General features: G+C 42.2%; 1 protein-coding gene across 1 annotated transcript; it reads right to left on the bottom strand.

The window, feature by feature from the left end:
* Nucleotides 1–292: 292 nt before the first annotated feature.
* MEOX1 (mesenchyme homeobox 1) lies at nt 293–10619 on the bottom strand. The gene is made up of 3 exons (XM_064399764.1): nt 7829–10619; nt 2434–2606; nt 293–1615 (listed from the first exon to the last, which is right to left on the bottom strand). Exons 1-3 carry the CDS (start codon nt 8253–8255, stop codon nt 1493–1495), a joined length of 723 nt encoding a protein of 240 aa, XP_064255834.1. The 5' UTR covers nt 8256–10619; the 3' UTR covers nt 293–1492.
* Nucleotides 10620–13447: the final 2828 nt, after the last annotated feature.

The raw sequence follows: 13447 nt of genomic DNA, 5'->3' as shown, positions 1-13447 counted from the left end.
GTAACTTGTTTTTGGATAAAGTGGATAAGAGCAAGTAGTGCAGTATGGGAAACCAGACACCAACTTAATTCACTTCCTCAGTGCTGCTCAAATTGCTCAAGTTTCTTTAATTTTAAATAATTTATTTTTAAAAAATAATTACTCTTTTAAATTGGTTTTGCACAAATATTTGCTCTAAACTGTTGATTTTTTTCATCCATCAATCACAGTTTGGAAAGGTTGAGAAGGAATGCAATGCATGTTTTTTCTTAGTAGACACAGTAAGCAGCTCTTTGAAAAGAATACAGCATCCTTGTTTTTTTAAAAAATTGATATTTATAATTTTTGAGGTCTTTTACAAGTGGAATTACCACTAACAGCTTTATAAACATATAATCCAGATATACAAATTTGTACCCAGCATATCTACAGTTCACATGCAACCACAACAGCATCAGAGTAAGGTGAAAGGCTCTAGCTGCAAATAATGGTCACCTTTGAAATATTTAACCCAGAGTTTCAGTATTCTCAATGGTCATAATGTGGTACACTAGTGTAAAATTCTGCTTAAAATATGGCATTAGTAGATGAAAAAAAAGATATAAGAAATGGGAGCAGGCACTATGCTTTTCTAAATCATCATGATTTGATACGCTATAAATTTTGGTCGAAAGTGGGGATAATTTAAACCGGGAATGTTCTTAAGTAGTCTTAAGACTCCTGGTCGTGCTGTGGCAGTTTATTGGAAAACTTGAAACCAAAATGGTGATATTTTAGCTGTTGTGTTGAGAGTTCAGTCTCTGCTGTGCCTGCTGGGACATTTGGTAATGACTGCTTTGAAAAAATATTTGAAATTGAGATCTAGCAATTTAATTTCAGGATTTACAGTAAGCTTGGAAGAAATCTCCCTCTGCAAATTGCTGCCCTCAACAAGGCACTGACCTTCTTGGACTGTCAGTGGGAAAGCCTCTCTTCTAAAACTGGTGAGCAGACTTCTGTATATATCTATTTTTAGACTCACATTTTATTTTGTAATCTTATTGTCTATTCATACAGGTGTCCAACTCATTTTGCAAGAAAAATCAGTGACTATCAAAGCATTTATTTCTCTCCAAGTAGGGCACAGGGAAAATGTGCATTGTCAAGTCCAAATGCAGACTGAATAGGTGTGACCAGGGAAGCCTGGATGAGGACAGAGCTGTGTGTGCTGACTAACAATCTGGATTTTCTGGATATTTGAGAGTCTCTACAACATTACTCCTGTTTTATATTCAGTGTTTGTTGTTGTTTTTTTCTGTAGACACATCTGTGGTAGTAAGACAGTTTGAGAGACAAAAATCAAAACCATGCTGTCCTTTGGCTTTTTCCCCCCTGTGCTCTTTAATTGTCTCCGTAACCTCAAGCATCATCACCTTTTAAAGACTATGGTCTCTTTGTGGAGCTGATTCTAAGCAGTTGCACCCACATTCCAGTCAATGACTTTCTCCAAACTCCTCTCCCATCGCTGCAGGGACTACTCAGAGCTGGGGGAGGCAGCAGAGTCCACATCCTCTGTGTCATGTTCGTGTGGGGGCACTGCTTGCCCACCTTTAACACGTTTCCACTTCATTCTTCTGTTTTGAAACCATACTTTGACCTGGGTGATAGAGAGAAAATAATTACTTCAACCTGAGCTGTATATGCAGAGATATGCATATGTGTGTAGACAGATAATTTGTGGAATTATCTGAATTATCTGGAGAGAAGGTGAACAGAGTTTGACTAATCCATCTCTCTAACACGGACTGGAACAATTCTTTCTAAAATGCTCCACACAGATGTTCCTCTGAAACCCTCAAAGGTAGTACGAGTGCTTTGCCTAGACTCTGTCTTCATGGCAAATAAGGCACAGTACCTCACATGTATTTTTAACATCTAGGCCATCCAATCTAATGCTTCAGGAATTCTAATTTTCCTCACATAATTACACAATTATTCTGCTGTCCACTTAGCCTTGATAAGGAAATCTGGACTGAGATGACAATGAGAAAACATAAATACCTCTCTCCACAAAACTCTGCATAATTGTCTTTCCTCAAAATACTACCTGACCCAGGAAGAATGCATGTATCAAACATTAATTCCAATAATTTCCTGTTAGTCAAAGTCTAAGGTGATATCCATATTCCATATGTAAACCTTGATATATCAATATGCACCAATGAATGGTGGTAAACAAGAACTCAGCAGAGACCAGTTATTACCAGGTGTATCATTAGTTGAGAGAAACACAATTAAATTATTAACTACTTACAGAAACGTGTAACTAAGGTGTTGGAAAGAATGTGGAGTCTTTGTTTTAAAATACCTCTGTGCCATTGCAAAAGCAGACCCTTGAGTAACAGAATCTGGTTTTTAGCATTAGGGGGAAGTTGTGGGCGAGGAAGGAGGAGCTGGGGAGGGTTTGGGAAGTACTTGTCTTTCGGTGAGATCCAGGTTCACAGCTATCTCGTATCTCCTCAGCCTTGTCAGGTAGTTGTGGTGGGCAAATTCAGCTTCCAGCTCCCTCAGCTGCTCCTTGGTGAAAGCTGTCCTTTCCTTCCGTGACTTGCTGCTGCTTTCCGCCTTGTTGCTGGAGCTCTGCTTCTCTAAGAGGCAAGCACACTGGTGTGATTTGAGGTGATGCTGATGGGGGTGAGTCTTTAGAATAACAGGCTGGTAGAACACCCTGAGCTGGAAGGGATCCACCAGCCCAATTCCTGGTCCAGGGCAGGACAACCTCAGACACACACCATGGGCCTTGAAAGCATTGTCCAGATGCTTCTTGAACTCTGCCAGGCTTGGTGCTGTGACCACTTCCCTGGGGAACCTTTTCTTAATGTCCAATCTAAACCTCTCCTGACATAAATTCAAGCCATTTCCTTGCGTCCTGTCACTGGCCACCAGAGAAGAGATCAGTGCCTGACCATCTGCTTCCCCCTGTGAGAAAACTCTAGGCTGTGATGAGGTCTCCTCCAGACTGAATAAGACAGCTGATCTCAGTCATTCCTGACATGACTTCCCCTCTAGACCCTTCACCATCCTCACAGTGCTCCCCTGGATGCTCTCTAAGAGCTTTACATCTCTCTTCCATTGTGGTACCCAGAACTGTCCCCAGAACTCGAGGTGAGGCTGCCCCACCTGTTTCTGCCTTATTGCTCAAGTTCTGGTTCTCTGAGGCAAGCACACTGGTGTGATTTGAGGTTATGCTGATATGGGTGCGTTGCAGAGATCTAAACGACTCCTTGAAGTGATCAGTGGAAGCTTTAAGATGTTTCTTTATGCCCCCTCAAGCTCAGCATGACTGAGTGGTGGTTTTAAGAGGACAGAGGTGGGACACTTTGTGGTAATCACATCTCTGGACAGAGAGAGACATAATTCTCTCCCAGGATTCTCCTGAGAAGCTGTGAGAAAGCTCAGAGAAAAGAATGAGAAACAATTCTTATCTCCACTTGCTGCATCTGTTGTTGTGCACATGTGGAACGTGTTATGGAGATTTGTTTACCAAAGGATGATATTTTAATTAGATTCTGGTGATAGTGTTTTAGATTCATTAACTAATTAGATCCACATGTGTGTTGTGACTGGTAAGAGTGATGGGTTTTACTTAATAGTATAGTATAATAAAGCAATTAATTAGCCTTCTACAATAATAGAATTAATACTCGTTATTCCCTGTTCAGAGGCTCACTGCTATGATAACAGCTCAGTCAGGATGGCCGGCGGTGTCAGAATTGCCTGGGTCTGCACAGGAGCTGTGGGAAAGGAGTTCTCATTCTTTGCTGACACATTTTTACTTTTATTCCTTACATACATATTTTCACCCTCCCCTGATCTACCATGCAGCATGAAGGATCTTAGGAGTGGATGGTGCCCAGCTTTGGTGCAGGACATGAGAACAAATCACTCAGTGAGCACCCTCAGGTGTGGAGCATGGCCTGGAAATTCTGGGGACGTGTGGCAGTAAAACAAGCAAAAGCAGAGAAACAGGTTTTTTACGCCCAGACCCACCTTGAACACTTTGTGTTTTAATTTTTTCTAATCCTTGCTAAATGAAAACTACGAGTAGATCTCGTGTCAGTGTACATCCTGGCCTCAGTATCATCCTTGTCATTGTGCTGTCCTGAAAAACCTGTTTGCTATTCCTGTACATTTCTGCAATGTTTTCAAGAGTTGTATTTCAAAGTAAAATTTCAAGCCATAGTCAAAGTGATGCTGTACCAATTATGATAATAAGCAAACACAAAATTACTTTGCCTGAGACTGTGGCAACCCTTTTTCATTTTTTAATACTTTCTTGGGTTTCTTTTCCTTCTTTTTATTTTGTTTTCTTTTCTCCTGTGTTTTTAAAATTGGTGTTCAAAGAATCTCAAAGCAATGCAAGGAAAAAATTTCTTTTAGTAAGCAAAGTCCAAACTGCTGGTGTTTAAAGGAGTCAGTTTTGTGAGTTCCTTGACTCTTTCTCCCCTCTTGCTAGATTCCCTAACTAAATATGGTAGTAACATTTTTGTTATGCTGAGAATTAGTTACTTAAGTTTTGTGTGTAAACAGTACACAATTCTGCGTGTCCTAGAAGAATATTCCTACACAGAAATGATAAGCAAAATGGTAACAACATGAGCACAGTGTGCAGCTTCATCTTGTCGGTGTCATTTTGGTCGCCAAAGTAGTAAAACTGGAGAAATCTGTGAGGTGTGACTGTGGGCTTTGTGACTGATCTGACCTTATCTGTGCCCATCAGAAATGGAGAAATCAAACACAGGTCTGGTGATGCACAAGTGACCAGTGTGTCACACACTGCAGCTGGACTGCTTTCCACTCCAAGGGAATTTGGCTGGTTTGTTCCATGCTGCTTTTGCTGCTTCAGAAATCCACAAATAATTAGTCTCACTAACCCAAGGTTAGTAATGGGATGGGCTCTGGTTAAACAAAATCCTGTCTTCTTACATGGGCTCTGTAAAAAGTGCCTAGCCATCAACCTGTCCCGCTTTCTTTTTCCTGTCGGATCTAGGATTTATGTCTGCCAAGATAAGTAATTTTAATTTAGCAGAAAAACTTGTGCTTTCTCAACCTTTCCAAGGTGAAACAAAGCCAAAGCTTCCTACAGATGTAAACTTACTATTACTATATTCCTGTCACTGTAAAGTAGTGAGATTAATGCTATTTAAATAGTTTCAGCTATTGATAGAAAATCTGCAATGAAAATGTACAGGAACAAAACTCCACAAGTTTCTGCCCACGTTTTTGCCCACAGTTTAACAATCCCCTTTGTTACTGCACAGACACACTATCACATTTCAAAGTGTGACTTTGAGGGAGCAGTGGGGAAGCAGGGAATTCACATTCTCTGAACAGAGAGACACATAATTCTCTCTCACAGGTTTTTCCTGGAGAAGCACAGAGAGAAGAAGAGAAAACAATTCTTATCTCTTTTCTGTGCTTCTGTTGTTTTGCACATTTAGAATGTGTTAAGAAGATTGTTTACCTGAAGGGATTTCTTAATTAAATTCTAGTTATAATTGTTTATATTAATTGTCCTGTTGGGTCAAAGCTGTGTCCTAGCTGTCTAGAGACAGACACAGGTTTTTCTTTAGTATGTATCTTTTTATATTATAGTGTAATTAGTATGTATCTTTTATATTTACATTTATCTTTAATATATTTAGTTCTTTAATATGTATGTTTTATATTTATGTTTAGTATGTATCTTTTATATAATATAGTATAGTATCTCTTTAGTATAGTTATAATACACTATTAATGTAATATAATATAGTTTTAACAAAGTAATTATTCAACCTTCTGAATCAATAAAATAAAATACCAATCATTTCCTGTGTTGGGGACTCCCTGTATATCATAAAGCAGGATTTGAAGTGTGGATCTCTTGTTGGGAACTTTGCCACCACCTCCTGGGAGCCTTGGACTCAAGGGCTTCCCCTGGGGCGTGTGAGACACATGGAGGGTGCAGCAGCTCTCCAAAGCCTCCAGCACATGGCAGAAATTATAAACAAGTAGCAAATGCAAAGTACCTGGGAGCTCATCACGTCCCTGTGGGAAGGACTCCCTTTCCAAGGGGCAGTGGGAATAATTTAAAATGGATATTTGGATATTTCTGGGAGCAGAGCAGGGTGTGTGGCTTGGAATCTCTCATCCCCACTGTGTGCCACAGGGCATTGTCAAGAGACAATCTTTATCCATGGCTTGAGGTTCTGGGAGATTCCAGAGGTGGAAATGTGGCCCAGCTGCTTCAGTTTTGACAACAGAATGTGAGAAATGACAAATGTGTGAAAGGACAAATCATCTTGGGTAGGTTTTTCCTACTGTACAGCCAGTTGAAAAAGAAGAAAGGAGAGCAAGGGAAGTTCAGGGAAGAGAAGCTCAGGGAAGTTCATGGAAGGGAAGGGAAATTCAGGAAATTTGGAAAGGGGAAAGGAAAGGGGAAAGGGAAAGGAAAATATGTGTCTCTCCCAAGGAGTGTGTCTCCTTCCAGGATCCCAAGCAGCTCCAGTGCTGGGCTGAATTTAGCAGCTGCCTCTCCCCAGGGCTGCAGTGGCCACCAGAAGGTAGAAACCCAGATCTCTCAGGGATGTCATTGCTTGCAGCTCCCTGAAAGGAAGAGAGTAGGGGACAGCAGCAAGTATGAAAAGGAAATGTAAAGAGTGCTAGTAAGAGAGAATAAAGGAACTTTTTTCTTCTACTTAAAACAGGGAGATGTGCTTTAGAATCAGTCTCTTTAAGGATAAAGATATCCCTCTAATGTGAGTAAGCTGAAATCTGCTGTTTACCCATGACTAAGTGTTGTTCACCTTTTAAATTATTATTTATTTAAAATTCTTTGCATTTGGGAAAATTTTGCCTAAACATGCTTTTTCAGTATAAATTGACTTAAATTCTATGAATGTCTGCAAAACCTAGAAATCAATCCATTAATATTTTTATCCCTGCATTCTCTGCCTGTGAAATGAGGCTACTGGAAAATATTCTCCACGTGGTAGCAGGGCTGTGGGAAAAAGCACACTGTAGCTTGCAAGTGAATACTATGGCATTTGAATGCATAGAAGCACCTTAAATTTTAACAACTTCCTAAGAAAAAACAATATGATGCATATTTCCCTGATTTGGATCTGAGATATCAGCAACTTAGAGTTTGTATAACTATGAAATTATTGATTTTTACACTAGAAAGAATGTCTTTTGCTAGCTAGGATGACACCATGGAAACCACAAACACTTTCTGCACTGTTGGACATTGTACTCACGGGCAAACTTTTAGAACCTCCTGTTCTGAGGTTAAAATATTTAACATTTAGTGAGACGGAATAGAATTTGTATTTAAAGGAAGACTTTGCCTCTTGTACTTCTTACCATAAACTGAGATGTCAAATCCCTAGTATGACATTCAGATCCCTAGTATGACATTCAGATCCCTAGTATGACATTCCCTACTACCACAGGCAGCTCAAGGTGAGGGATCTTTGCTCTCTGCCGTTCTCTTTTGCTCAGACCAATGGCAGGTGTGGATGTATAACTCCACGTCCCAGGACTTCCAGTCCTGTGTGCACATGCCATGTGACTCCTGCTCAGTCACAGCAAATGTGCGTTGTGCTGGTGAGTAAAATGCCCAGCTCAGTACCCAAGATCTGCAGGAGTGAAATACAAAGACCAGAACAAGAATCAGACAGTTACAGTGCTGTCACTGTCTAAAGTTTCCCCAGGAAATATTATGAAATGTCTTGCTCAGCAGCTTTCTTTCTTAACTCTCAGTCCCACCAGGTGTTCTCATTCCATCTCCTTCACTCTCCCACAGCCCTGATTTCACATCACCTACCTGAGCTTTCCTTTTTCCTTCTGGATGGCTTTTTCTCAGAGTCACTTGTAGGATTTGCTGGTGCCTCATCCTCTTCATCCACAGCCACACTCACTAGGCTGGTGCTGCTGCCCTCAGACTCTCCAGAAGCCAAGGCCAGCCCTGGGTTTGCTCCTCTTGTGGCCTCAGGTGCTGCCAGGTGCCACTCGGGGTGCTGGAATGAGGGGTGCTGCTCCTGCGGGAAGCCGTGGGGAGCTGGCACCAGGCAGGAGGCTGAGAAATCGGAGTAAGCAGCAAAATCTGCTTTTTGCTGGAAGGAGAACGGTGCTGCTGGGTAGTGGCTGAGCCCTGGAGCTGTGCTCAGGTCGCTGTGGGAGCTCCTCACACAGCCCCAGAGCAGGGAGGGAGGCTGTGGGCTGCGCATGCAGCTGCTGCTGCTGGGATCCATCTGCCTCCAGTCCTGCCCACGCCTCAGGGCTCCTGCCTGCTGACAGCTCAGCCTCCAGAAGCAGAAGAGAAGCAGACAGAAACTCCTCCAAATTTGACAGAGTAGATCTCCTCCCTAAACAGCAGTTTGATGCTGCTGCAGGTTTGCTACTTTAGAAACTCTGGTTTTAAAGGTCTTCATTGCCAACCAGATTTAGGCAGGGGTTGCCATGAGCTGCTTCCTTGTGAAGGGCTGGGCATGGGGGAAACACTTTTTAAATACTGTGCTGGGGAGACAGTGACAAGTTTGTGAAGTGAAATGTGAGCGAGGGGAGGGAGGGGTTAACACACATACCCTCAGCCCCTCCAACCAAAGCAAAGCAGGCAGCTATTAATCATCTGAAACCTTATATGCACATCTAATGGGATTTGCAGATGGAGCCTTTTAAAGAAACAATGTCTGTATTTTTTTTTAAGGGAAAGAGCAGCACACACAAAAAAAAAGTCTTTAATGTTTCCTTGTAACACTATGAAGTTATTTTTATTGCACTGTTAACAAAATTCTCCTTCTTGGGTTTAGAAAAAGCCCTAAAACAGGGTTCAATAGACACCAAATTTTAAGAACTAAAGTGGGAAATAGAAGTAAGAAAGGACTTGACCAATTATGTACAATTTAAGACCCAATCCTAAAGTTAAAAAAAATTGTTAAACCTGGCTTGTACACACATGCAAGGCTTTGAGTGATGTTTGTTTGTTTTGTTAGATTTGTAACGCATGTATTTGCTGAGAGTTGGAGTTTGCTGCCAGCGGCAGTTATTCTTTCTGTATTCTACTTTCTAGGGAATTTTCATTACGCCCTCCTGCAAGGAAATCTCCTGATTTTATGCCAATGAAAGACGTGTTTTTCACCTTTTGCTGAACATTTTATAGTTTTTTCCTAACAGAAAGCAGATTTTTAAGACTCTAGAGCCATCCCAGCTGAAAAGACATGAGCAGGGAATCTGTTCTCAATCCCTTTTTCCCAGAAGTATGGCAGCTGAGAATGCCCCAAACCCTGCTATACTGCAAATCCTCCCCAGGTTGTTCTCCATATTTTTAATGACAATTTAGGTATGCATGTGTCCCATGTTTCCAGAGTCTGCTTGCAACCACTTCAGATACTCCCCCAGGCCTTGCTCCACGTTGTGGGTGCTTCTTTCCCTTCTCCCACCACTGCTGTGGGGTTTTGTGTTGTCTCAGGAGCACAGAGATTTAACAGACATGAGGTCTTCATTTTCCACAAGAGCTGAAGTGATACCGAAGTTATTTTGGATTTTGTATAGTTCAGAAATGTGAAATTTCATGGAATCAGGTTGAGGTGGGGATGTGTTTATCCTGTTATACCTGTTGGTTTTTAGAACTTGGCCTTTTCCAGGAAATCAAATTATTTTAGTTTAAATCCTTCTAAACAAGAACATCACATCCCTTTCTATCATAGGAATCTAAATTTTCATGCAAAATACTCAATATCTGATAGCTAATTCATTCTCTAGGAAGAACTCACCTAAATACTTAAATCTGTTGCATTAAATAGTAAACATTTAAAAACATTTCATAATCACAGGCAGGAGGAAGACCCCTGGACTGCTCTTTTTTTGAAAGGTCAGGTTATGATGAATTTGTGAATGCTGCAAGTGTTTCAGGCATTGGCAGGATCTAAGTCAGAGTCGGGATCTAAGTCAGATGGTTTTGCCAATGTGGAATATTTAATTTATATTCTCTCTATGTGTGTATGTATTCACTGACATGGGTTACTCGTGGTTTGCATGAAACTAAGTCAGTTTTTCAGTCCTGCCTTCAATCCATAAAAAGATCTCTGTAATTAGCAAACATTCATCCTTGCAGGGATAGAAGAAAGGAGAATTATCCCTTAGTCTCAACCCCACTTGGGTCAGGATCAGCTTTAGGCCCCCAAGCAGGCCTGAGTGGATCCCCACATCATCTCCCTTCCCCTTAAACCGCTCAGGCCCTGATCTCACAGAGCGCTAGCTTTATTCCTCCAGCCCCAGATGTTAAAAATAGCTTAGAAACGGTTGTAAAATAGTTGATAATTGTTAAGCATGTACTGTTAGTTTGGTTGTTATATTGCAAAAGGGGTTAAAAGGGTAGTTATAAGAAATTACACCTAAGTGAAGTGCACCACTCCCCAAGCAAAATGAGCTGGCCTGGACAGAATTGTAATGGGCCAATCAAGCGTCTAAAACTGGATTTGCATGAAGGATACAAAAAGAAACCAATCAATGGGACACAAAACAGGATAAAAAGGGTCTTCTGACCCAGAGAAGCTGTGCTGCTCCTCCTGGAACATCGGGGACATCGCTGCTGAAGCAGACCCAGAGCCGGTGCTGCAGCATCCTCGACGGGATCGCTCCTGCTCGGCCTGCCAGCCCCCTTGCTTTAGGCCTTTCTTTTATTATAATAAACGCTGAAATCACTTTTAGTACCAGGAGCCTGGTCCTGTTTTAACACCAGATGTGGGAACAGGAGATGTCTCCTTTCTGGGAAGAAATTCTTCCTCCTGCCCAGCCTAGACCTCCCTGGGTGCCGCTTAAGGCTGTGTCCTCTTCTCTTGTCCCTGGTGTTTGGGAGGAGAGGCTGTTCCCTGAAATGCTGAAATCACTTTAGTACCAGGAGTCTGCTCCCATTTTTAATACCAGTGGCTGTATCCCTGGTTCCTGGGAGGAGAACCTGTTCCTTGAAATGCTGAAATCACTTTAGTACTGGAGTCTGGTCCTGTTTTTATTACCAGGGCTGTGTCCTGTTCTGCTGTCCCTGGTGCCTGGGAGGAGAGGCTGTTCCTGAACTGCTGAAATCACTTCAGTACTGGGAGTCTGGTCCCATTTTTAATGCCAGTGGCTGTGTCTCAGGTGTTTGGGAGGAAAGGCTGATCCCTGAAATGCTGAAATCACTTTTAGTACCAAGAGTCTGGTCCTGTTTTTAATACCAGTGGCTGTATCCCTGGTGCCAGGGAGGAGAGGCTGTCCCTTGAAATGCTGAAATCACTTCAGCACCAGGAGTCTGGTCCAGTTTTTAACACCAGATGTGGGAACAGGAGCTGTGGCTGTTATTCCTGACCCCAGATGTGGGAACAGGAGCTGTCGCAGTTATTCCTGAGCCCCAGATGTGGGAACAGGAGCTGTCGCTGTTATTCCTGAGCCCCAGATGTGGGAACAGGAGATGTCGCTGTTATTCCTGAGCCCCAGATGTGGGAACAGGAGCTGTCGCAGTTATTCCTGAGCCCCAGATGTGGGAACAGGAGCTGTCGCTGTTATTCCTGAGCCCCAGATGTGGGAACAGGAGCTGTCGAGGCCTTTCCCGGCCTGGGAACGCCCGGGCCCGCGGGGCTCCCTCACGCCGGCAGCTGCCGCTGTCACTCGGCGCCTCAGCGGGGGCCGGGGCCGCTGCATCTTCCTGACACTTTTCTCCTGAAACAACAACAGCCAGCTCCTCCTGCCCAGCCCCGTTTGGTGCCTGAGGCTGCCACCTTTAACCTTCGGAAAGTCAACATTTCTGCGGTCAAGCGCTGAGAAATGGATGGGGAAAACGGCGTGGTGGAGGTGGGTTCCTGTGAGGAGCGCTCCCGCAAGGAGGCAGAGATTTAGCCTTGATTTTTTAGGAAAATGAATCCACAAACATCAGAAGTTTATGTCGAAAAAGGAGACAGAGGAGTCCTTTGGCTTTATTTGAATAAAGGGAGAGGCTGTGGGACATTCCCCTGGGGTCTCTCAAACTTTTGGAGGATGCAACCTCCTTTTTTATCCCAATTTCCCACATTTCCCTTCTCTCTTTCCCAATTGGCTGAGGTACTTGAGAGGTAAAAATTTCCCGATACTCCTGATAGCAAAGATTTCCCTCTAATGTATAACCCTCCCCTTTTTTAGGAAAATTAATCCACAAACATCAGAGGTTTATGTCCAAAAAGGATACAGAGGAGTCCTTTGACTTTATTCTAATAAAGGGAGAGGCCGTGGGGCTTTCCTGGGGTCTCACATTTTTGGAGGGCGCAGCCTCCTTTTTATCCCAATTTCCCACATTTCCCTTCTCTCTTTCCCAATTGGCTGAGGTACTTGAGAGGTAAAAAATTCCCAAAATGCCTGATACCGAAGATTTCTCTCTAATGTATAACCCTCCCCTTTCATTTTTAATTCTTACAGAATTTGGGTGGTTTTCTTCCCCATTGTTTCTGTCATCTTTCAATGTTTAATTTCATTTATCAGCAAACCTAAAGTTTATTTGTAAAGGCAAACATCTTTTTCCATCCATCAATCAGTGGAATCCTTCCCATTGTTTCTTTCATATCCCAGTGCTAGTTTTATCTACCAGCAGACCCACAGCTTGTTTGTGAAGACAAATCTGCTATTCCTCTCAATTTTTTCCTCTGTCCGTTGTGGGATTTCCCCAGGTAAGGAGCAGACCCAGGAGCAGACTCTTCTTCTGCCCTCTGCAGACCCAGCATGTGAAAAACACATGTGAAAATTAAAAAAGTTTAATAAAGAGCAATAGGAGACAAGGACTATGGAGTAAAAGTTATTATGTCAGGGTGCATCTCGGCACTCAGCCAAGAGCACACTGATTTTTGGAGATACCCCTTAAATACCTTTTCTATTTCACCAGCTTGTTGCATATTCATAAACAATTATGTATAGTAAACTTTTTCTTTCAACAAGTTTCTATATTCTAAGAACTGTTTAGCATGGCTCTTCTTTGGATTTGCCTTTTTAGAGCATGTGGATTTTTTGGTTGTGGTTTTAGTTTATTTTTATTTCCTCCAGTTTTTGGGCTTTGTCTACACTGTCTTCAGAGGGTGAATGCTGATAGTTGGTATATCTGTAGCAGGTGTCTTTTTCATATAGTTTTTTTTTTTATGTTATCCCATCCAAGCAGGCATTTTAACACCAGCAGACTTAATATCAGCTATTTCACTAAGATTAATTATCGACAGAAATAAAAACTATATTTTTATAACAAAGTTACTTTAACACTACACATATAAAACCTATTTTTATATTTGCCAAAAGCCAATATTATAATGTGTATTTATAACAGAGAGGAGAATGGGGGTGCAGCAGCTGTGAGAGCTGGGGAGGAAATGCCAAGCCCAGAGATGGGCTCTGTGTAGCTGTCATTTTAGTAGTCATTTTAATAGTTTTCTCAGCCTTTCTGGGGGAATAAAAG

Source organism: Passer domesticus, chromosome 27, assembly GCF_036417665.1.
Source record: "Passer domesticus isolate bPasDom1 chromosome 27, bPasDom1.hap1, whole genome shotgun sequence".
NCBI lineage: Eukaryota > Metazoa > Chordata > Aves > Passeriformes > Passeridae > Passer > Passer domesticus.
This window is presented reverse-complemented; position numbering and strand designations above follow the sequence as displayed.